This window comes from Salmo salar, chromosome 22 (assembly GCF_965601325.2).
Source record: "Salmo salar chromosome 22, fSalSal1, whole genome shotgun sequence".
Classification (NCBI taxonomy): domain Eukaryota; kingdom Metazoa; phylum Chordata; class Actinopteri; order Salmoniformes; family Salmonidae; genus Salmo; species Salmo salar.
In genome coordinates, this window is record NC_138312.1 from 23,665,445 (window position 1) to 23,690,867 (window position 25,423).

Consider the following 25,423-nt stretch of genomic DNA (forward strand, 5'->3'; position numbering starts at 1 on the left):
GACTAGACCAATAAAAATAAAGTCATTATTGTCTCATACTCTCACTTTTGTCTGGAATGTATATTCACCATCAACAAAATGGGGTATAATGTCATACTGCATTTTGGTTAGTTTATTAAACTATTTCGAGAACCAAACTCACTTACCAGCACCTTTGTTGAGTCTTCAGATAACATTTGTAAATCAGAGTAAAGTTGTAAATTATACACACAGGATAAAATGCAACAGTGTAGCACATGAATGTATCAGGGATGTGTATTTACTTTATTTTTATTTAACCTTTATTTAATAACAAGGAAGGGCTCATTGAGATTTGAAATCTCTTTTTCAAGAGCATCCTGGCCAAGATAGGCAGCACCAAGTCATTACACAATTACAGACAGACAACATGAAAAACTACAAGGAATCTAGTAAAAACCATAGAATTCACAAGAGTATAACAAAATCATAAAACAGCAAATTAAAAACACTGACAGGTCAGGGAATCAGCCTCAAAATCCTTCATCAGTAATTTAAAAACACCAATCAGGACAAGTTCTTCCAGAAGTATTTTGTAAGGCGTTCCAAGGCGATGGCGCAGAGTACATAAAAGCCCTTTTACCAAATTCAGTTCGGAAATTTAGCAGGATAAAGTCCTGCGAACGAAGAGAGTACCGAACACATTTCTGAACAATAAAAATGCCCAAATAAAATGATAGTAAACCCAAAATGGCTTTGTAAATAAAAGTATACCAGTGACTGAGCATACGAGTGACTAGAGAAGATCAGCCAACCATGGTATATAAAGTGCAGTGGTGCGTAAAGGTTTTGCGGTTTATAAATACATATAAATAAATGGTATATAAATAAATCTCAATGAGCCATGGTAAAGGGTGTCAATTGATCTCAAACACTGAGCGGTATCATCAGCGCAACAACGTTTAAAATCGGACCAAACCATTGCAAGTGCGGGAGACCCTTTATTCATAAAGGTTATATATGTAGTAATCATACTACAAATCTATACGCTGTGCATACATATTTGAAATAAGTAACAATTATCAATTCAACATAACCAAAATTGCCCTAACGTTTTATGTTCTGGTTTCACGCTCAATGTTTGACACATAACAGAGGGGCGTGTGTGTGCTCTTCCAGTTCAGCCTCGAGACTGTGCGAGCCTACAGCAATTTTTTACAATTAGGAATGGTACAAAGTTCGTCTTTATGTATAATATTACCAGGGAATAAACAAAGCGGAAATGTCCTTATTGAGTCCGTTTTTTAATTTGTTAATGCACACCAGACAGGTGTGAAACCTGGTTTGAATGTCTACGGTGTGATCGTACCATGGCAAGTAAACTCAGCAAAAAAAAGAAAACGTCCTCTCAACTGCGTTAATTTTCAGCAAATTTAACATGTGTAAATATTTGTATGAACAACAAGATTCAACAACTGACACATAAACTGAACAAGTTCCACAGACATGTGACTAACAGAAATTGAATAATGTGTCCCTGAACAAAGGGGGGGGGGGGGGGGGGGGGGTAACTCCACTCTTCCACCAAAGCACATGCAAGTTCCCGGACATTTCTGGTGGGAACGGCCCTAGTCCTCACCCTCCTATCCAACAGGTCCCAGACGTGCTCAATGGGATTGAGACCCAGGGCTCTTCGCTGGCCATGGCACAACACTGACATTGCTGTCTTGCAGGAAATCACACACAGAACGAGCTGTATGGCTGGTGGCATTGTCATGCTGGAGGGTCATGTCAGGATGAGCCTGCAAGAAGGGTACCTACCACATGAGGGAGGAGGATGTCTTCCCTGTAACGCACAGCATTGAGATTGCCTGCAATGACAACAAGCTCAGTCCAATGATGCTGTGACACACCGCCCCAGACTGTGACGGACCCTCCACCTCCAAATCGATCCCGCTCCAGAGTACAGGCCTCGGTGTAACACTCATTCCTTCGTCGATAAACGTGAATCCGACCATCACCCGTTGAGCCAAAACCACGACTTGTCAGTGAAGAGCACTTTTTGCCAGTCCTGTCTGGTCCAGCGACGGAACCCATAGGCGACGTTGTTGCCGGTGATGTCTGGTGAGGACCTGCCGTACACAGGCCTACAAGCCCTCAGTCCAGCCTCTCTCAGCCTATTGCGGACAGTCTGAGCACTGATGGAGGGATTGTGCGTTCCTGGTGTAACTCAGGCAGTTGTTGCCATCCTGTACCCATCTCGCAGGTGTGATGTTCGGATGTACCGATCCTGTGCAGGTGTTGTTACACGTAATCTGCCACTGCGAGGACGATCAGCTGTCCGTCCTGTCTCCCTGTAGCGCTGTCTTCGGCGTCTCAGTATGGACATTGCAATTTCTTGCCCTGGCCACATCTGCAGTCCTCATGCCTCCTTGCAGCATGCATAAGGCACGTTCACGCAGATGAGCAGGGACCCTGGGCATATTTCTTTTGGTGTTTTTCAGAGTCAGTAGAAAGGCCTCTTTAGTGTCCTACATTTTCATAACTGTGACCTTAATTGCCTACCGTCTGTAATCTGTTAGTGTCTTAACGACCGTTCCACAGGTGCATGTTCATTAATTGTTTATGGTTCATTGAACAAGCATGGGAAACAGTGTTTAAACCCTTTACAATGAAGATCTGTGAAGTTATTTGGATTTTTACGAATTATCTTTGAAAGACAGGGTCCTGAAAAAGTTTATTTTTTTGCTGAGTTTAGAAGTGATTGACATCTGGGTAAGCCTAAAAGCAATACCCCAGACCACATTTTACTTTGAGTGATAGGAAAGGATTGGCCAATCATAACACTAGGGACTAAAATATCCCCAAATCACTGATAAATTCTTCCTGCGCACTGAATGGTGACATTTGTCTGCCACATATCCCAACTATTCAATCGCATATATTATAATCGAAAGACTTGAAAGCAGCCACTATTAACTTATTCAATACACCAACCTACTCAATATTCAAACCCACTGTACTTCAATTGTTGTACAAGCACTACCCTTTAAGCACCACTAGAGGGCAGGCTACATTTGTGACAAAAATAATCCAGATAAATATGTACTTACACTAATACATGCCCCATGTAATAATGATACAATTCAGCAGGAAGGAAGGAGGAGGATCTTTCAGGGGTTCTGGAGACAACTGCAATCCACCCAAAGGACTGTGTGCGATCAGTGAAGCTACTGGTCTTGCTACTGTACTGAACATGCCATAATATCAAACTCAAGCAAATATAGATTTTAACACAAAAATAAAAACATACAACTGACTATGTTGCAGATTTATCATTGAAAAATGTTGCGTAACAAATTCAGTACTTCGATAAATACAGGCATTTGACAAAGCATCATCTCAAACAATTAAAAACACAATTGACCATTCATCACATGACAAGCATACAATATTTTTTTTATAAAAACACTAAAAATACACCTTCCCCAAGCCATGATATTTACATATTTGCATATTTCAAAATACTTAACAATTTTTATATAAAACATTATGGATAACTTAAAAGCAAATACAAGCATGTAATTCCTTACAGGTAGCTTTAGACTCATACAGATCTTGACAACTCACCAAACTAAATGTTTGAATTTCAGACCCAATCAAGTAATTTTGGTTGTATTAAACTATGGAGAAGAGAACCAATCATTTTAAGTGTTAGTGGAATAAAAGAGGTATGATGGTGAACATCCACAGTGAGTTCATCGAGTTATGCATCTTTTCAGCCTTGTGGTCAACCCATAGATAGCACGGGTCAAGCCTACAGTCATAGAAGACCTCACAGCATGTGAAATATGACCCAGGAATAAATAAAGGCATGGCATCTTGGTAAATCACATTTGGAAAGATTGTCTCTCTAAGCCTGTAAAATGTACAGGGAAAGTATCAATGTCACAAAGTAACAGCGGTAACTGCTCTGAGCACAGTGAAATGCCATGCAGTGTATGTGTATAGTTGCTGATCATTATGAAATGGAGCTAAGCATCTGTTGTATAAGACTCAAACTGGTGACTGGCTTTCATTTGTTCCCTGACAAACATACTGTACACGTATGGCTGTCAATAACATCAGATCAGCACCAATATAAAACATACCACGTATGCGGTCAATGATAATTAAAATCACAATTATACTTCAGAAGAAATTCAGATATACCCACATTTTCACATCTTTTCCTACAAGCTCAAATATATCCTTGCAGTGCTTTTAGCACTATTTGTGCCATTACTCTAACGCAGTCAGTCCATTAAAGTATTTCCCTGGAAACTTCTCTTTGACAACCAAGGGAATGACCAGTTGTTCACCTATCTGCAGGCCATGGATAAATGTACCATGAAAGAGCCAATCCAAAGGTGGGATGAAAGACGGTAGTGCAGAGGTAAGGTAGTCATCAGTGCGATGGCGACATGTTTAATCTTGTCCCAGAGTATGACTCCTTCCCACCAAACACAGACTAACACGCACACAGACATACACACAAATGCACACACATCAGCACCATATCAACCCATCATGGCTAAGAGTCTTTGAGCATGTTGATGCTTGCGTAGATCTTAAGTGCAGGTCCCAGTTTAATGTTCATGGCACTCATAAGGTGGTCCTCTTTCAGTAGGAGCATGGCCTGCCCGTCTATCTCCTGAGAGCGGAACTCATCTGCTATCTCCTGGCAGCCTAGGAACAAGCCACAGCGAACCCATTAAATAAATTATCTAACGTCAAAGACAAGCATGAACACTGTCTACATAAGACAATCCACTGAGGAATTAATACACGTTATTGATCCCCAGAGGGGAAATAAGCTTACTATCATCACATCTTCATGCCTACAGAAGAATATAGTTATGGTGTTGGCCTAAGCTGAATACTCTATTTATGAGACTTACCTGGAAGGGAGCGAATGAACTCGTATACTTCCTCCACATTCCACTTGGTGGGGTCGTTGGGCAGGAAGTGCTGAGTGAGGAGAGGCAGCTCTCGGCTCCGGGGGGACTCCTGGTCCGAGCCTCTCCCTGCCAGGAGTGACACCACCTGGGGTGCCGGGGGCCCTGAGCTGGCTGCTGACAGGGGTGACGGAGGCTCCTCATAGCTGGACATGTCAGAGCAGGGGCTGGACTCTTCCTGGCTGGGTTGGGAGGGAAGCGGGGAGGACACTGAACCCCCCTGTGTCTGCTGAGGCATAGGGGACAGCTTCTGAAACACAAAACCCATGAGTCAGCTCTGGTGTCACTGAGGGGAGCATGTAAAGTTCACAGGGGAGCTGTGATGTCAGTGGAGAAGTAGGAGAGGATCTTACCTGCTTCTTAGAATCGATACTCTGGTGGCCGCTATTGTGTGACCTTCTGTGCCAGCGGTTGGATGTTTTGCTCCTTTCTGGATGGAAAAGGCCTATCCGCTTCCTGCAACCAACATTATACCTGTTCCACAACAACAAGGATAATAGTTATGTCCACTCCCATCCCACATCTCAAAGCAACACTACTGAGGAGCTCTGACCCTGAGGAATTTAACCCACTGAAAGCATCTAAACATTCTACATCTATCTGCATTGCTTGCAGTTTGGGGTTGTAGGCTGGGTTTCTGTATAAGCACTGTGACATCTGTTCTTTGTAAAAAGGGCTTTATGAATACATTTGATTGATTAGAAATGGTACCCCAAATGTGAATTACCTTTTTGCACACACCATGGAACAAAACCGTTTTGACCCCTTGAATTTGTAGGCAAAGTCCACCCAGCCACAGAATTCACAGCTCAGTTTGGGAGAATCTGAATCCTCTTGGTCTTTTAATTCTGTGGGCAAATCAAAATAATTCCATGAAAGATCAACATCTCTTACATTGTTATGAAGCTGTAGCACTTAGAAAGTCCATAATTGTGTTGCTTGCCAAATAAGATGGCTTCAATCACTCCATACATGACCTCCCTTACCTTGAGGGGTCAGCTCCTCTGTCTCAGAGTCTGTGGTGTTGGTGGGGTTACTAACAGGAGTCTTGTCGGGGTCAGAGGAGAGCTGCTCATGCAGCTTCTTTGGGCTGTCCATCATCACAGGCAACCGCTCAATCTGGGGAAGACAACGTGTGATGGCTTAATGGCACTCTTTCCAATCTATGACAGCAATACAATGGCAAACTAACAATGCTGTGTCCATAAGCAATAATAAAGCCTGTGCAGCAAACATCCACTAGGAAACAGGGAGTTGTTAATTGATAAGTCAAATAGGCACAGTCACTCAAGTGTGTATCAACATTTTGCGCCCCACCTCTCTCAAAAATAACACTTAATTGTGGCCTTAACATCTGTGTGCCTTCTTTCACAGACATCTCTGTATGGAACAACATTTTGGACTACAGAAGGCTATTAGAATTTATGACCAAGGTAAACAATAGTAAGACATTGCCCTTTGTCATTGCTTAGCACAGAGAGTGTTGCATGATTGTTTGTGTTTGTTGCCATTAGGAATATGCCCCTGTGGGAAATCACTCTTGAGATAGTGGCATGTTGTTTACTCCTAGCTGCTAAGGAGTACCATGGGAGAGGGCACTTACAGGGAAGGGTTCAGCTCCCTCCTGGATGACAAAGCCCTCAATGACGTGGGTGAGGACCTGGGGCTTGACGATAGCCTGGGGTGGCTTGTTCTCCCCATTCTGTGGGATGCTCCCGGTCAAAGTGGGCGCCTCGTTCTCATTTCCCGAGGTCATGGCTGGAGGTGGAGTCCCAGGTGCAGCATTCACCCTGTTGGTAGTAGTGACTCCTGCCAATTACAAATTAAAAGGAGCAGATAACGCATTGCATCATTCAATGATGTGGCCCACATTTGTACTCAATGTTTTATAATGTATTCATGTCACTAACTGAGCTAAAATATTATTTCACAGTGTGTACTACTGTTGTCTTCTCTAGTCATTCAAGTACTAATGTAAATAATTATATCGATCATCCACCTGCCAAATCATGTGTAAGGGGCCCACTTCCATTACCAAGCATTTGTAATGTAACTTACTAGATACATTTACATCAGTAATTAATGCGTATCAGGATATCAAAATATGAAAACGGCACAGTCGTTTTTGACCGGTCGCCGCAAAAATACTTATGGCTACCGTAATGAAGTAGTAACCTATGCATTAAAACAACAAACGCTTCCGTGGCTGTTTGCAACAATGTTAAAACCCTTAAAAGTACCGATAAAGTTCAACAACTGTTCCATTTCAAAAGGGAAATAAGAATTGGCTCACCTAAATTCTTCCTGCCGCTTCACTTGTGCTTTTTTCCGATTCAATACACAAGCACGCGCTATAGCCTGCCTCTCTCTTTTAAAGCGATAACTGTACTACAAAGCACGCAATACAGAACAGAGACACTCGCTCGATCGAGCCCTGCACCAATGGTGAGAGGCGGGCAGAGCAGAATAATAATTAAATAATTCAATAAGGTACCGCCCTCTCTTTTTCCTCCATAGACATGTACTCTGCGCTTATACTATTACAATTAGACACATGAAAATAAAAACACTTCAATTATGTTGACAGACACATTTCTGGTTCTTCTCATGTGAATAATCTCAGCCCTGCAAATTCACAGGGCTCAAGTCTATGTGAGCAACTATAGACACACAGGAACTGCTCCTTAGTCTTTATACAAATGCAGGTCCTGTGACCCAATGTAGCATACCATTCCACAATTGCAAACCAAAAGAAACCTTCATTCTCTTTATAAGGAAACATACTACAGGATACTGCACAAAATATGGTTTAAGTAAGCATAATAAATACCAGGAGCAGTTGGCTATATTCTGCAACTTTGGGTTATGTTCAACCACACAGTAGGCTCTGAATGTGTTGCAATCTGGTCCAAGCAGAGAGCCAGAGGTCCTGCAAGCCTGCCTCTATTTTTAGACATCAAAGATGACTCTGTTTATTTTGAACCTCAGTGGCAAGCGGAGCACCTCGACTATGCATTCACACCCAAGCACTAGTCATAAAAAAAGAGCCTTGTGGCTTTACATATATTTCACTTTTACAAGAACAGTAGCAATAAAAATAAAACCTCTTAATATGATCTGCATGTTCAGCATTTTGAATGAGTGAGAGCGTAAGACTACTACCATCATAAAACACATTTTCCATTTGACAAAAAATTTAAAAGCACAATATTTCTGTCCATAACAAATTTGACATTTAACTCTCCCTGACAGGATCACTGTGTCCACTGCTCCTCAATGGTTCCATTGGGGATAACCAGACAAGATTCCTCACCCTGACCAAAGCCACGGGCACAGCTGACAAACATTAAGAAGAGATCTGCCTCCCCACCTGGTGCATAATTTATCAACTGTGTGTAAATGTCTTACTAAATTAGGGCATATGTGACCCGTTTCAGGAAACTAGGTGTATATCGCGTGTCACTACATCACAGGAGAGCCGTTTGAATGTAAAAAAATGTTTTTCATCAAAATGTGTTTTTGGGGCAGAAATGCCTTTTCGAACATGTGAACTTACATGTGTCTTAATAACAAACGTGTATGCCATCTGTATATACGAATAAAATTGTTCAATTACAAGCCGAGTTGGTTTAGCCACAGAAAAAGACAGCAACCTTCCCGCTAGGCATGATTGGCTGAGATAATGAGTGGGCTGGCTGGACATGCCGAGAGACGAGTTTGGATTGGTCTGCCATATAGCACGCGTCTGTCCATTTGAGCTGGTCAGTATGTCTTGTATAACCTGTTTGGGATAGGGGGCAGTATTTTCACGGCCGGATAAAAAACGTACCCGATTTAATCTGGTTATTACTCCTGCCCAGAAACTAGAATATGCATATAATTAGTAGATTTGGATAGAAAACACCCTAAAGTTTCTAAAACTGTTTGAATGGTGTCTGTGAGTATAACAGAACTCATATGGCAGGCCAAAACCTGAGAAGATTCTATATGGGAAGTGCCCTGTCTGACCATTTCTTGGCCTTCTGTAGCCTCTTTATCGAAAATACAGGATCTCTGCTGTAACGTGACATTTTCTAAGGCTTTCATTGGCGCTCAGAAGGCGCCAGAACGTTGAATGATAACTCTGCAGTCTCTGGGCGAAAAACAGTAGGGGTTTTGGTGTTACTTCTGAGAACAATGACACTGGCGCACGCGTGCATGTGATGACTCCATTTTCTTATTTCAGTGTTTGAACGGATACAACGTCTCCCGGTTGGAATATTATCGCTATTTTACGCGAAAAATTGCATAAAAATTGATTTTAAACAGCGTTTGACATGCTTCGAAGTACGGTAATGGAATATTTGGAATTTTTTTGTCACGAAACGCGCCGGCGCGTCACCCTTCGGATAGTGTCTTGAACGCACGAACAAAACGGAGGTATTTGAATATAACCATGGATTATTTGGAACCAAAACAACATTGATTGTTGAAGTAGAAGCCCTGGGAGTGCATTCTGACGAAGAACAGCAAAGGTAATCCAATTTTTCTTATAGCAAATCTGACTTTGATGAGTGCTAAACCTGCTGGGTGTCTAAATAGCTAGCCCTGTGATGCCGGGCTATCTACTGAGAATATTGCATAATGTGCTTTCACCGAAAAGCTATTTTAAAATCGGACATTTCGAGTGCATAGAGGAGTTCTGTATCTATAATTCTTAAAAGAATTGTTATGCTTTTTGTGAACGTTTATCGTGAGTAATTTAGTAAATTCACCGGCAGTGTTCGGTGGGAATGCAAGCCACATGCTAATGTAAAAAGCTGTTTTTTGATATAAATATGAACTTGATTGAACAAAACATGCATGTATTGTATAACATAATGTCCTAGGGTTGTCATCTGATGAAGATCATCAAAGGTTAGTGCTACATTTAGCTGTGGTTTGGGTTTATGTGACATATGCTAGCTTGAAAAATGGGTGTCTGATTATTTCTGGCTCGGTACTCTGCTGACATAATCTAATGTTTTGCTTTCGTTGTAAAGCCTTTTTGAAATCGGACAGTGTGGTTAGATTAACGAGAGTCTTATCTTTAAAATGGTGTAAAATAGTCATATTTTTGAAAAATTGAAGTAATAGCATATCTAAGGATTTGAATAACATGCCACAGGATTCAACTGGCTGTTGAAGCGTCCCACCTAGCCCATAGAGGTTAAAATGGTGTAAAATAGTCATATGTTTGAAAAAAGTTTTTGCATTTGAGGTATTTGTAATTCGCGCCACTCTATACCATTGGATATTGGTGAGGCGTTCCGCAAGGATAACACAGCTTTAAAAAATGTTTTACCACGTAGTAAAACTGCATAAGTGTTGCTCTCCACTTTATGGAGGACCGAGTTTTGAAATCAGTGGAATTCGAGTATGATAGCTAAGAAGATGGAGAAAACACCTGTCTTCTGATTACATCTTCAAACTAAGGGCAACCATGGCATCCAACAGGAGACGCACCCATCCATGATATATACGGGTAAGATAGTCTAGATAGCTACATTCAGATATTACACGTTTATAATTTTGACAGAAAGTGGTTTCATTTCAAGTTAGTATACTATTAGCTAGCTAGCTAACGTTAGCTGGCTGGCTCGCTAACTAACATTACGTGTATGATATTATTCATATCTCAGAGCCATTTGCATTGTCAGTTATAGCTTAATGTTAGCTAGCTAACATTGAACCTGGTTGGTTAACTACCTGCAGATTCATGCAGGGTAGTAACATCATGAGTTAGGATTATGGTTCATTGTTTAGCTAGCTTGCCACTATGCAATTAACCATTTCGGTGCGTTCGACTTCAGAGCAATCTTGTGTGCCACAGCACAGAATAACTGATGAATTTACGAACACTCAACATCCGTTGAATATGACCAGTGTCAGTAAATGTTGGCGAAAAAAAAACAACGTAATTCAATTGTTGCAAGAAGCACAGTCACCGACGCGCCAGATAACATGAAAACAATTTAACCTGTTAGGGCTAGGGGGCAGTATTGACACGGCTGGATAAAAAACATACCCGATTTAATCTGGTTACCACTCCTACCCAGTAACTAGAATATGCATATACTTATTACATATGGATAGAAAACACCCTAAATTTTCTAAAACTGTTTGAATGGTGTCTGTGAGTATAACAGAACTCAAATGGCAGGTCAAAACCTGAGAGATTCCTTTACAGGAAGTGGCCTGTCTGACCATTTCTTGAACTTCTTTTCCATCTCTATCATTTACTAAGGATCTCTGCTCTAACGTGACACTTCCCACGTCGTCCATAGGCGCTCAGAGCCCGGGAAAAAACAGAATGTCGTCATTCCAGCCCCAGGCTGAAACACATTATCGCCTTTCTCAAGTGGCCGATCAAGGGACACTGGGCTTATGCGCGTGACCCGACCGCCCCCGCCTTTGGGATTTTTTCCTCTGTTTGCCGAAAAGGAGATTCCCTGTCGGAATATTATCGCTTTTCTACGAGAAAAATGGCGTAAAAATTGATTTTAAACAGCGGTTGACATGCTTCGAAGTACGGTAATGGAATATTTAGAATTTTATTGTCACGAATTGCGCCATGCGCGCGACACTTCTTTACTATTTCGGATAGTGTCTGGAACGCACGAACAAAACGCCGCTATTCGGATATAACGATGGATTATTTTGGACCAAACCAACATTTGTTATTGAAGTAGCAGTCCTGGGTGTGCATTCTGACGAAGACAACAAAAGGTAATCAAACTTTTATAATAGTAAATATGATTATGGTGAGTGCTAAACTTGCCGGGTGTCTAAATAGCGAGCCCGTGATGCCTGGGCTATGTACTTAGAATATTGCAAAATGTGCTTTCACCAAAAGCTATTTTAAAATCGGACATATCGAGTGCATAGAGGAGGTCTGTATCTATAATTCTTAAAATAATTGTTATGCTTTTTGTGAACGTTTATCGTGAGTAATTTAGTAAAATGTTAGCGAATTCCCCGGAAGTTTGCGGGGGGTATGCTAGTTCTGAACGTCACATGCTAATGTAAAAAGCTGGTTTTTGAATATGAACTTGATTGAACAAAACATGCATGTATTGTATAACATAATGTCCTAGGGTTGTCATCTGATGAAGATCATCAAAGGTGAGTGCTGCATTTAGCTGTCTTCTGGGTTTTGGTGACATTATATGCTGGCTTGAAAAATGGGTGTCTGATTATTTCTGGCTTGGTACTCTGTAAAGCCTTTTTGAAATCGGACAGTGTGGTTAGATTAACGAGAGTCTTGTCTTTAAATAGCTGTAAAATAGTCATATGTTTGAGAAATTGAAGTAATAGGATTTTTAACGTTTTGAAAATCGCGCCACAGGCTGCCAGTGGCTGTTACGTAGGTACGTCCCACCTAGCCCATAGAGGTTAACCAGCTCTACTAGGTTGAGTAAAATGGTCTGAGACTTGGTGGGGGCTAAAGCTTAAAAGGGTGTGAACGATGCTGAATGACAAAAGAAGAGCTCTCCAGTAGGTACCAAAACATTCAAAGGCCATTTTCTCAAAAGTGAAGTTACAGGTTTAACAACTTCCAAAGCAGAATTACTTTCCCATTGTTTCTCAAATACAGTGTATGATATACAATTTTGTAGGTTTTAGCCAATGTAAAAAACACAATTTCTAATTTTGCTACATAATACCGAATCAAGGCGGTCGGTTACATGTGTAGATTTTCTGGTGCAAAACATTACTGGGATTTATCCCATGGAACATACAGTATATGAGTGTGGAAAGCTGTCATCAAGGCTACTTTGAACAATCTAAAATATATTTTGATTTGTAACACTTTTTTTGGCTATTGCACGATTATACATATAATTATACATATAATCCAAGATGGCGTAGCAGTGCAGACGTGGTTTGTTGTCCTCTCGTTTACTTTTTGTATTTTGTCTTTTTGTATATATTCCAATTTATTTTTCAATCTCTTTTTCCATTTTTAAATTAAATATACCTTCCGGGAACCCGACTCACTCAATGTGACACAGATCCGCAATTGTTTTTAGACCCTATAGCCAAAACTTTCATCAGAAGTTAGCCAGCTAATTAGCTAAGTTACTAGCTATTTAGTCATTGTTAGCCACTGCTAGCGGCCTTTACCCTCTGCTCAGGCACCAGCCATTTTTTTAGCCTGGATAATACCTGCCAGCCTCGGACTGTTTTTCTCCACTCCAATGCCAGAATCCTGCCGTAAACTCTGGATCATTGATCATCATAGCTAGCTTGCTGCCACTGAGTGACACAGCCCCGAAGCTAGCCCTGAGCCAGGTGCTTTTCCCGGCTAGCCAACGAAATTGCCACAACTACAATACCTCTTTCGCCATCTGGCCCGGTCCCTTCGTCGACACGGCGCCCCGCCGTACCACCACGACTGGTCCGCAGACGTAATTCCATCAGCTGTGCCTTCAACCGGCCTTTGCTGGACGACGGACTGCTAACTTTAAATGCTGTGTCTCCAGCGTGCTAGCATAGTAACGACTACCTAGCGGCTTCCCTGTTTCATCTATTACTGTACACTGGACCCTATGATCACTTGGCTACATAGCCGATGCCTGATGGACTGTTCATTTATCACGGTACTCCACTTTGTTTATCTGTCGGCCCTAGCCCCGAACTCAGGCCCTGTGTGTAGTTAACCGACCCTCTCTGCCCATTCATTGCCATTTTACCTGTTGTTGTCTTAGCTGATTAGGTGTTGTCTCACCCGTTGTTGACTTAGCTAGCTCTCCCAATCAACACCTGTGATTGCTTTATGTCTCTCTCAAATGTCAATGCCTTGTATACTGTTGTTTAGGATAATTATCATTGTTTTAGTTTACTGTGGAGCACCTAGTCCCATTATACATGCCTTAGATACCTCCTTTGTCCCAACTCCCACACATGCAGTGATCTCACCCAGTATAACCAGCGTGTCCAGAGATCAATCAGTGCCTGGGCTTACCCCTGTCTGCACATTATGCCCTGAATCTATTCTACCACGCCCAGAAATCTGCTCCTTTTATTCTCTGTCCCAAACGCACTAGACGACCAGTTTTGCTAGCCTTTTGCCGTACCCTCATCCTACTCCTCCTTTGTTCCTCGGGTGATGTGGAGGCTAACCCAGGCCCTGCGTGTCCCAAGGCACTCTCATTTGTTGACTTCTGTAATCGAAAAAGCCTTGGTTTCATGCATGTTAACATCAGAAGCCTCCTGCTTCAGCACACTCCGCCAACCCTGATGTCCTTGCCGTGTCACCCTCATAGATATTATCAGTCAAACAACCACCCCTCATCACTGTCAAACGCTCCCTAAAACACGTCTGCGAGCAGGCCTTTCTAATCGACATGGCCCAGGTATCCTGGAAGGATATTGACCTCATCCCGTCAGTCGAGGATGCCTGGTCGTAATTTAAAAATTATTTCCTCACCATCTTAAATAAGCATGCCCCTTTCAAAAAATGTAGAACTAAGAACAGATATAGCCCTTGGTTCACTCCAGACCTGACTGCCCTTGACCAGCACAAAAACATCCTGTGGCGGACGGCAATAGCATCGAATAGTCCCCGCGATATGCAACTGTTCAGGGAAGTCAGGAACCAATACACACAGTCAGTCAGGAAAGCAAAGGCTAGCTTTTTCAAACAGAAGTTTGCATCCTGTAGCTCTAACTCCAAAAGGTTTTGGGACACTAAAGTCCATGGAGAACAAGAACACCTCCTCCCAGCTGCCCACTGCACTGAGGCTAGGCGACACGGTCACCACCGATAAATCCATGATAATTGAACATTTCAATAAGCATCTCTATGGCTGGCCATGCTTTCCTCCTGGCTACCCCAATCCCGGCCAATAGCTCCGCACCCCTCGCAGCTACTTGCCTGAGCCTCCCCAGCTTCTCCTTCACCCAAATCCAGATCGCAGATGTTCTGAAAGAGCTGAAAAACCTGGACCCGTACAAATCAGCTGGGCTAAATAATCTGGACCCTCTCTAAAATTATCCGCCGCGATTGTTGCAACCCCTATTACCAGTCTGTTCAACCTCTTTCGTTTCATCCGAGATCCCTAAAGACTGGAAGGCTGCCGCGGTCCTCCCCCTCTTCAAAGGGGGTGACACTCTAGACCCAAACTGTTACAGACCTATACCCATCCTGCCCTGCCTTTCTAAAGTCTTTGAAAGCAAAGTTAATAAACAGATCACTGACCATTTTGAATCCCACCGTCCCTTCTCCGCTGTGCAATCCGGGTTCCGAGCTGGTCACGGGTGCACCTCAGCCACGCTCAAGGTACTAAACGATATCATAACCGCCACCGATAAAAGACAATACTGTGCCGCCGTCTTCATCGACCTGGCCAAGGCTTTCGACTCTGTCAATCACCGTATTCTTATCGGCAGACTCAATAGCCTTGGTTTCTCAAATGACTGCCTCGCCTGGTTCACCAACTACTTCGCAGACAGAGTTCAATGTGTAAAATCGGAGGGCCTGTTGTCCGGACCTCTGGCAGTCTGTATCGGGGTACCACAGGGTTCAATTCTAGGGCCGACTCTTTTCTCTGTCTATATCAACAATGTCGCTCTTGCTGCGGGTGATTCCCTGATCCACCTCTACGCAGACGACACCATTCTGTATACATCTGGCCCTTCTTTGGACACTGTGTTAACTAACCTCCAAATGAGCCTCAATGCCATACAACACTCCTTCTGTGGCCTCCAACTGCTCTTAAACTCTAGCAAAACCAAATGCATGCTTTTCAACTGTTCGCTGCCCGCACCCGCCCGCCCGACTAGCATCACTACTCTGGACGGTTCTGACCTAGAATACGTGGACAACTACAAATACCTAGGTGTCTGGCTAGACTGTAAACTCTCCTTCCAGACTCATATCAAACATCTCCAATCGGCTTTCTATTCCGCAACAAAGCCTCCTTCACTTACGCCCCCAAACTTACCCTAGTAAAACTGACTATCCTACTGATCCTCGACTTCAGCGATGTCATCTACAAAATAGCTTCCAATACTCTACTCAGCAAATTGGATGTTGTCTATCACAGTGCCATCCGTTTTGTTACCAAAGCGCCTTATGCCACCCACCACTGCGACCTGTATGCTCTAGTCGGCTGGCCCTCACTACATATTCGTCGCCAGACCCACTGGCTCCAGGTCATCTGTAAGTCTATGCTGGGTAAAGCTCCGCCTTAGCTCACTGGTCACGATAACCACACCCACCCGTAGCACGCGCTCCAGCAGGTATATCTCACTGGTCATCCCCAAAGCCAACACCTCTTTTGGCCGCCTTTCCTTCCAGTTCTCTGCTGCCAGTGATTGGAACGAATTGCAAAAATCGCTGAAGCTGGAGACTTACATTTCCCTCACTAACTTTAAACATCAGCTATCTGAGCAGCTAACCGGTCGCTGCAGCTGTTTATAGTCCATCTGTAAATAGCCCACCCAATCTACCTACCGCATCCCCATATTGTTTTTATTTACTTTGCTGCTCTTTTGCACACCAGTATCACTACTTACACACCATCATCTGCTCATCTATCACTCCAGTGTTAATCTGCTAAATTGTAATTACTTTGCTACTATTGCCTTACCTCCTCATGCCATCTGCACACACTGTATATAGACTTTATTTTTTTATATTGTGTTATTGACTGTACACTTGTTTATTCCATGTGTAACTCTGTGTTGTTGTTTCTGCCGCACTGCTTTGCTTTATCTTGGCCAGGTCGCAGTTCTAAATGAGAACTTGTTCTCAACTTGCTTACCTGGTTAAATAAAGGTGAAATAAAACATTTAATAATTTTTTTTTTTTTTAAATCCATATGTGTTATTTAATTGTTTTGATGTCTTCACTATTGTTCTACAATGTAGAATGAGTAGGTGTCCAAAGTTGACTGGTACTGTATACATATTTTTTCATTGATAAATCAAAGTCGTGAACAAGCTCTACAACCCCGGCTGGAAAACTCCCTCCATTCCCCTTTTACGGTAACAAAAATGCCCTCATTTTCTGTATGAGTCGGAAATGTTGGAACTGGGCCATATCAGTTTCTAAAAGAAAGTACAAAGGCAAATTTGATCACATTTCTGTAGAGGTGTGGGCAGAATGTTTACAGTGACTTTTAAAAAAACTAAAAATGCCTGCCGCTCATACAGCGAGTCCCAAACAAACACTGGCTGAGCATTACGCAAGATTGTCTATTTGAACAATTTAAAAGTAGGCTAAATGCTACAGCCCACACTTCTATGCAAAATACAAATTATGGTTCAATATTTTGTTTATCAACAGATAGTGTTTATCTCCTGCCTTGGTATAGGCTCCGAGTTTAAATAGGAGAGCTTCATCACAGCCTACCACACAGCAATACTGTAGCCTACCCATACCGTCAAATATTTTAAATAGGCTACCAGTCTATTTACTTTCGAGAATGCTTGGCTATTGAATGAGCGATGGATAAATGGTAAGCTAATACTTGTTGTGTAGCGGGAATAAACCAGTCATGTTAGAAAATATGATTATGACATATAGGCCTATACAATAAAAGTCAAAAGAACCATATTAGGCCGTATACTGCTATGTGATCTCCTTACCAACATCAAATGCATCAGTTTTATCATTACGTTTCAAACGTCTTTATTAGCCTACCATTATAATTCCTGTGCATCAAACAAAATTTTCCCCAGAAGAACAATATTTGCTTGCAATAGAATTGATCAACCACTAGAAGTTGTGCGTACGCATGGTCTGAGCTGTATGTGAGATGCGCACACTTTCCCGTCAACTTCAAAATGGATAAATACCAACCTGCGGGAAAACTGGCGCATGCAAGGTTGAAAGAGAGTATTTCTTGTGCACACACCTTTGATAAATTAGGCCCCTGGAGAGAAGTACATGGCAGAGCGGCTTATCTTTGATCTGGCTCTCCAAAGTTGTAATTGGTTGTAAATATGATATGACAACAATAGACCCCCCCCCCCCAGGCAATAGAACTAAGAGATGGGGTGATACAAGATTGTTAACATGAATCATTAAAACCAAATGTCCTGCTACCTTGTGGTTGGCTGATGGGCGTGACTGGGTCAGTCTTTGGCTGCTCTGTTGGCTTGGTGGCTTGTGGTGGAGACGGGGCAGATGGGGTACACTGCTGCTGTACTCTTGTAGTTGGGCAGCGCTCTCTGACCACCAATGACGTGGGCTTGTCCTGCCCTTTACTGTCCTGGACCAATCGGGAAGCCTGAGAGTACGTAATAGAATATAGGGAGAAGGGAGAGTGTTTAGTGAAACATATTTGACTAATGACAAGAGATTATTGATATATTTTAGGCTTACTGACACATTGTTACAGAGTAATCCTCTACTCTCCCATTTCCATAATTCTTGTTGTGACTGCTGTGTACTAACCTGTGAGGGCGCTGGTTGTATCTGGAGGTTAATGGCTGTGAGTTGTACTGGCTGGGCTTTGGCTTGGCTCAGATTGGAGTGGAGAGCATGTGGGCTGATAGTGGAGTGAAAGATGGTTGCCTGCTGACTGGGTGTAGTGGGTTGGTGGTGAGAGGTGGGTTTGGGCAGCACAGGGATAGGGCCTGGCTGGCTGGGGGAATGGGGGACCAGGGAGGGAGTCTGCAGGTGTGGCTGGATGGAGGCAGTTTGTAGTAGCTGGCCCTGGGTCCTTTGGGAAGCCTGGGTCTGCTGGATTACAAACTGCTGCTGCTGTTTGTGCTGCTGGACCAGGGAGTGGGGCTGGATCTGGGTGTATGCTGGAACAAGAATCGAGGATTAGGATGCATTAAAAAAAATCTTATAGTTAAGTCAGTACATGTACACAAAAGGAAAATCGTCACTTCCCACACAAAAAAAACCCCGAATCGTGGACCTCTGTAAAAGGAATTCATTTATTTGCCAGTACGCCTATTGTTGTCGAAAGACCTTGTTGAAAAGCACAAGGCAGACTTGCCCTAAACCGTTGTCAAGGTTTTGACCAGCCATTACTCACTAATGTCTCCAAAGGGTCTGTCATCACCTGACAGGGCTTCTGCTGACAAAATGACAACCTGAGGACTTAACTTCCCAGAACCCAGGGACACAACTCATCATTCATGTATTGTACTGTCGTTTAGTGAAATGGGCTCTACACAGCAACAGTCAGAGTAGCCTTGGGCCAAACATATGCAGGAGGAAAGCCAGAGGGAAATAAGAAGAAGCCAATGCTCCATGACATGCTGTATGTAGTCATCTGTGAGTCAATCTCCCAAGCCTTCAGTTGCCCAAACAACTCAAGGAAACAATGAGGTTGGATCTGGCCGTCATCATTACTGAGAGGGAGGGTTCTCATGAATCATCTCTCCTAGGAGCTGTTAACCTGTTTGTTTGTCTCAGGTGTAAGCCCTAGGGTCTTACAGTAGCTTCCCTCAGATGATCTTAGTAAACTAACAGTCTCGGAGGAGTCTAACATTAACCTTCGTGGATCTCTTTTGATTATGAAGGATTGATGCCAAAGATATTAGGGTTCCTCCCTAGCCCCCCCCCCTTTTCGTATATTTTGTGTGGGATGGGCTCCATCTGGTATGAATGTTTCTCTGTTTCGCGGTAACCACAGTCTACCCTGCTGTGAAAATAGAGACGTTTCCATCCGGCAGAGTTGCATGTCATTAGTCATTTATACCACAGGATCTTCTGGAAAGTGTTTGATTTTCACGTGGCAAAACTCAATGAAACCCACAGCATGTGGTTAGCTATAGTTTCACTAAGTACAGGGTGAAGACGGACATCTCTCAGAAAGTAACATGATAAAAGCCTTGGACGGATACTCTGAATTACATGATAACATAATAAAGGTCTACCTACCACCCAGCCCTCACTAAGGATAAATGGAAAACAGGCTGTATAATAACGGCTATCAATTCAGCAGATAGGCCTAGCACTTGTGTGAACAGATGAGTGGATTTCCCAACGACTGCACACCGGATACAAGCAACAACACTCAGTCCTGCTCGACAGCTTTCTCAACAACTGTAATGAGTAACAGAGAAAAGTCTTGGAAGGAGAGGAAGGGGGATTCATTTAAATGCCTTTTGTCCCTCAAGGCCTTTGGATTAAGGCCTCACTAAGCAACCACTCCCCCATACCTGTGTGTTGTTTCAGAATGTCTAGAGGAAAGGACTCAGTGCACATTTCCCTATGGGGTTTCAATAGCAGACTCTGGAAAATACCGGAGTTTCTGCAATCTACTACTGCTGCTTTAGTTTAGAAACCTCACCCACACATCACTGTAAATCACTTCATTCATAACAAACAGGTAGAAGAGTGCATATGGAAAGTATTCAGACCCCTTCCCATTTTGTACGTTACAGCCTTATTCTAAAATGGATTAAAATATTTTTTTCCCCTTCAATCTACACACAACACCCCATAATGACAAAGCGAAAAACAGGTTTAGACTTAAATTTTTTAAATACCTTATTTACATAAGTATTCAGGCCCTTTGCTATGACACTCAAAATTGAGCTCCGGTGCATCCTGTTTCCATTGATCATCCTTGAGATGTTTCTATAACTTGGAGTCCACCTGTGGTAAATTCAATTGATTGGACATGATTTGGTAAGGCCCACACCTGTCTATATAAGGTCCCACAGTTGACAGTGCATGTCAGAGTAAAAACCAAGCAATGAGGTTGACGGAAATGTCCATAGAGCTCAGAGACAAAAACAAATAATTCTGCAGCATTTAAGGTCCCCAAGAACACAGTGGCCTCCAGAGTTCCTCTGTGGAGATGGGAGAACCTTCCAGAAGGACAACCATCTCTGCAGCACTCCACCAATCAGACCTTTATGGTAGAGAGACGCTAGCCACTCCTCAGTAAAAGGCACATGATAGCCCATTTGGAGTTTGCTAAAAGGCACCTAAAGACTCTCAGACCATGAGAAACAAGATTCTCTGGTCGGATGAAACAAAGATTGAACTCTTGGCCTGAATACCAAGCGTCACGTCTGGAGGAAACCTAACACCATCCCTACGGAGAAGCATGGTGGTGGCAGCATCATGCTGTGGGGATGTTTTTCAGTGGCAGGGAGACTAGTCAGGATCGAGGGAAAGAAGAACGGAGCTAAGTACAGAGAGATCCTTGATGAAAACCTGCTCCAGAGCTCTCAGGACCTCAGACTGGGGCAAAGGTTCACCTTCCAACAGGACCACGACCCTAAGAACACAGCCAGGAATGATTGTGGCTTCGGGACGAGTCTCAATGTTCTTGAGTGGCCCAGCCAGAGCCCGGACTTGAACCCGATCGAACATCTCTGGAGAGACCTGAAAATAGTTGTGCAGAGATGCTCCTCATCCAACCTGATAGAGCTTGAGAGGATCTGCAGAGAATAATGGGAGAAACTACCAAAATACAGGTGTGCCAAGCTTGTAGCGTCATAGCCAAGAAGACTCGAGGCAGTAATTGCTGCCAACGGTCCTTCAACAAAGTACTGAGTAAAGGGGCATTTCAGTTTTTTTTATTTGTAAAAAAATAGCAAAAAAGGTCTAAACCTGTTTCTGCTTTGTCATTATGGGGTATTGTGTGTAAACTGATGAGGAAAAAGTAATTTAATACATTTTAGAACAAGGCTGTAACGTAACAAAACGTGGAAAAAGTTAAGGTGTCGGAATACGTTACGAATGCACTGTAAATCTGCATATTGTGTGTGAGTGAGCAAATTACGGAGTGAGTGAGAGTGTGCGAGTGTGTAGAGCCTAGTGAGTGTGCATAGAGACAGTGTAAAGACTGAAATAAAAAGTAAATAAAAGATAAGTTCTCAAATAGTCTGTGTAGCTATTTTGTTAGCTATTTATCAGCTTTATTGCTTGGGGATAGAAGCTGTTCAAGAGCGTGTTGGTGTAAGACTTGATGCACCAGTACCTCTTGCAGTGCGGCAGAAGAGAAAATAGTCTATGGCTTCGGTGGTTGGAGTCTGACGATTTTCCGGGCATTTTTTTCACACCGCCTGATATAGAGGTCCTGGATGGCAGGGAGCTCGACCCCAGTGTTGGTTGTGTGGACAGCCCAGTACCTCTGTTGCGCCATGCGATCGAGGGCAGTGCTATTGACATACCAAGCAGTGCTGCACCCAGTCAATGTGGTCTCAATGGTACAGCTGTAGAACCTTTTGAGGATTTGAGACACCATGCCAAACTTTGTCAACCTCCTGTGGGGTAAGAGGCACTGTCGCCCCTTCTTCACGACTACGCATGCGTGTTTGGACCATTTTAAGTCTTTAGTGATTTGGACACCGAGGAACTTGAAGCTCTCGACCTGCTCCACTGCTGCCCAGTAAATGTGGATGGGGGTATGTCCCCCCCCCGGTTTCCTGTAGTCCACAATCAGCTCCTTGGTCTTGCTGACATTGAGGCAGGTGTTGTTGCTCAGGCACCACACTGCCAGGTCACCGACCTCCACCCTGTATGCGGACTCATCGTTGCCGGTGATCAGGACTACCACCGTCATGTCGTCAGCAAACTTGATAATGGTGTTGGACTTGTGCGTGGCCACACAGTTGTGGGTGAACAGGGAGTACCGGAGGGGACTAAGCACACACCCCTGTAGGGCCCCTGTGTTATGGGTCAGCATGGCGGAGGTGATGTTGCCTACCCTCACCACCTGGGGTCAGCCCGTCAGGAAGTCCAGGATCCAGTTGCAGAGGGAGATATTCAGACCCAGAGTCCTAAGCTTGGTGACGAGCTTGGAGGGGACAATGGTGTTGAACACTGAGCTGTAGTCAATGATCAGCATTCTTACATAGATATACTTCTTATCTACGTGGGTGAGGGCAGTGTGGAGAGCAATTGAGATTGCATCGTCTATGGATCTGTTGGGGCGGTATACAAGTGAGTCTAGGGTGGCTGGGATGGTGGAGTTAATGTGTGAAACAACCAGCCTGTCAAAGCACTTAATGATTACAGAAGTGAGTGCTCCAGGGCGGTAGTCATTGTGGAATGAAGCCTTAAGTGTTCTTAGAAACAGGGAGGATTGTGGTCATCTTAAAACGTGGGGATTACAGACTGGGACAAGGAGAGGTTGAAAATTACCGTGAATATGCCTGCCAGCTGTTCTGTGTATGCTCTGAGAATGCGCCCTGGAATACCGTCGGGGCCGCGGCCTGGGGGGTATTGACCTGATTAAAGACCCTTCTCACGTCGGCCTCGGAGAGCGAGATCACCCAATCCTCTGGGTTGGCGACAGCCCTCACACCCGGCTTGATGTTGTCAAAGCGTGCATAAAATGAATTGAGTTAGTCTGGTAGAGAGGCACCATTGGGCAGATCACGGTTCGGTAATCTGTAACTGTAGCCCCTGCCACATGCAGTGGGCGTCGGAGCCTGTGCAATGATTCCACCTTACTCCTTCCTATATTGTCCTTTTGCTCGTTTGATGGCTGTGCGGAGGTCATAGTGGGCCTTCTTGTACTTATTTTGGCTACCATGATCAGAAGAGATCTCCGTGACTTTGAAAGAGGGGTCTCAAAGGAGCATAGAGGGTTTTAAAGGGTGTGTCTCAGTCACCAGATCTTAACCCAATTGAACACTTATGGGAGATTCTGGAGAGTTGCCTGAGACACTGTTTTCCACCACCATCAACAAAACACCAAATTACGGAATTTCTCATAGAAGAATGGTGTCACATCCCTCCAATAGAGTTCCAGACACTTGTAGAACCTATGCAAAGGTGCATTGAAGGTGTCGGCTCATCGTGGCCCAACGCCCTATTAAAGACACTTTATGTTGGCGTTTCCTTTATTTTGGCAGTTACATGTAGCTTGAGAAGAAAAACTACACCAAACATATCAATACGTTGTGTGTTTTAAGTACTTGCAATGGAGCTACTATGCATGTACACATGGAACCATACAATGGCTTGATAATGTAACACAACGGGGAGATCCTTTTAGGCTTACGGAACTGCACGTGAAGTTTGGAAAAAAATGAGCCAAAACAAAACACCACTGTGCAGTTAGCAGGGGCATAGAATGAGACTGCAAGGTGGTCTTTGGTGCTGTAGGTTTAGTAGTAGGGTGCTGGGATAGCTTCTCTGTCAAGGAGGTGGTGAAGAAAAGACTAAAGTACACAATGAACCCAACTGCGGAACAGCTGCTTCCAGCCAATCCTAATTCAAGGAAAAATCAGCCAGTCTGTGGTAGGAGAAGCAGACACACGGCTGCTCCCACAGGTTCTGCTCTCTCCTTCTCTCGGAGGCTCAATTACTACACAGTACTAAAATAGACAACAATTAACTAGGCCTATTCCTGTGGCAGTGTTCTCTCAGATGTCGAAAATAAAACTACATGAGCCATTTGTTATGTAGCCTATTATTGAGGTGTTGATTAGAATTGTTTCATTCAAGTACTTCCTTCTTCAAAATGACTGTGAATCAACATGCATAATGAATGACCCAGTAGATGACAGTGCACATAGAATCAGTGGGAGCCCCTATCTAACCATGAACCCAGTCAGCCACCACAGCTGCTACTCCATCTCCCCCTAGTGTGATCCACTAAACTGACAGTGTGCTTCTCACATGTCCAGGGCACACCTGTCTGTCCCCCATGGCCACTACCAGGGCAGCCCATGTACATTTTATGAGTTTATGTAGTCAGGTTTTCAGATTCCTCCTCCCTTTCATTTCATCTGAATCCATTACTTAAACAAAGCGAGACAAAGACACAGTTGTGCAGTCGCATGCTCAGCTAATCCATCCAGTCTGGCACAACACACAACCCATGCAGTGCTTAGCACACACACACACACACACACACACACACTCTCTCTCTCTCTCTCTCTCAGAGTTAATCTGTTCAACTGCTGGCATAGATGCAGCCATTCTCTGTGACAAAACCATCCAGCTGCTGACCACACAATAAGTGGTCTAGAAAGACAACTGTGGCACAGAGCCCTCCATGGCTTCACATTGAAAAACCAGCTTGACTATTCTAGAGGCAGAGCCCATGTTCTTCCCTGTAGTAGTGAATACAGTGTGGTCGGTACAGGCCTCGACATGCCACGTACACAGGGGTTTAAATAAGAAAAATCCCATGACTGAAACTCAATTGTCTACGGGGCCAAGTTAACCTCCCATTTCATGTCCAAAAAAAGTCATGGCCATCATGCTTGTGGGGAAAGAGGTTCATTTCGAAATTATAGTCCTTAAAATGTTTTACAAAAAATAAAATAACATTTATAAAAAATAATCTACATGACTGAAATCCATCGCAGTGACTGGGAACTCAACCCCTGCATACAGTAGAGAAATCTATCAAAATAACTAGTAGACTTCTACAACTCTATTCTTAGCTTACTGTAAACATAGGGTCAGGTTTCCAAAAGCAGGAAACTCAGGAAGTAGCAACACTGGTAACATCATTTGACTGGTTGAAATGTAACCGAACATAGAAGCATAAAAGAAGCGCCTG

The 25,423-nt window shown here is 43.4% G+C and overlaps 1 protein-coding gene across 8 annotated transcripts in view; it reads right to left on the bottom strand.

Annotated features, from left to right (window-relative positions):
* Nucleotides 1-3,274: 3,274 nt before the first annotated feature.
* The window catches only part of LOC106583010 (polyhomeotic-like protein 2), a 47,744-nt gene continuing 25,595 nt past the window's right edge, over nt 3,275-25,423 (bottom strand). For 7 of the 8 annotated variants that reach the window (XM_014166737.3, XM_045705345.2, XM_014166734.3 and 4 more), the window contains exons 8-15: nt 18,382-18,737; nt 18,031-18,214; nt 6,559-6,764; nt 5,942-6,074; nt 5,683-5,803; nt 5,309-5,429; nt 4,899-5,205; nt 3,275-4,686 (exon numbers count right to left, since the gene is read on the bottom strand). In XM_014166737.3, coding sequence (XP_014022212.3) covers nt 4,532-4,686; nt 4,899-5,205; nt 5,309-5,429; nt 5,683-5,803; nt 5,942-6,074; nt 6,559-6,764; nt 18,031-18,214; nt 18,382-18,737 — 1,583 coding nt within the window. In that variant the 3' untranslated portion in view covers nt 3,275-4,531. The remainder of the gene's footprint in view (nt 4,687-4,898; nt 5,206-5,308; nt 5,430-5,682; nt 5,804-5,941; nt 6,075-6,558; nt 6,765-18,030; nt 18,215-18,381; nt 18,738-25,423) is intronic. The other variant, XM_014166730.3, reaches the window with a different exon arrangement.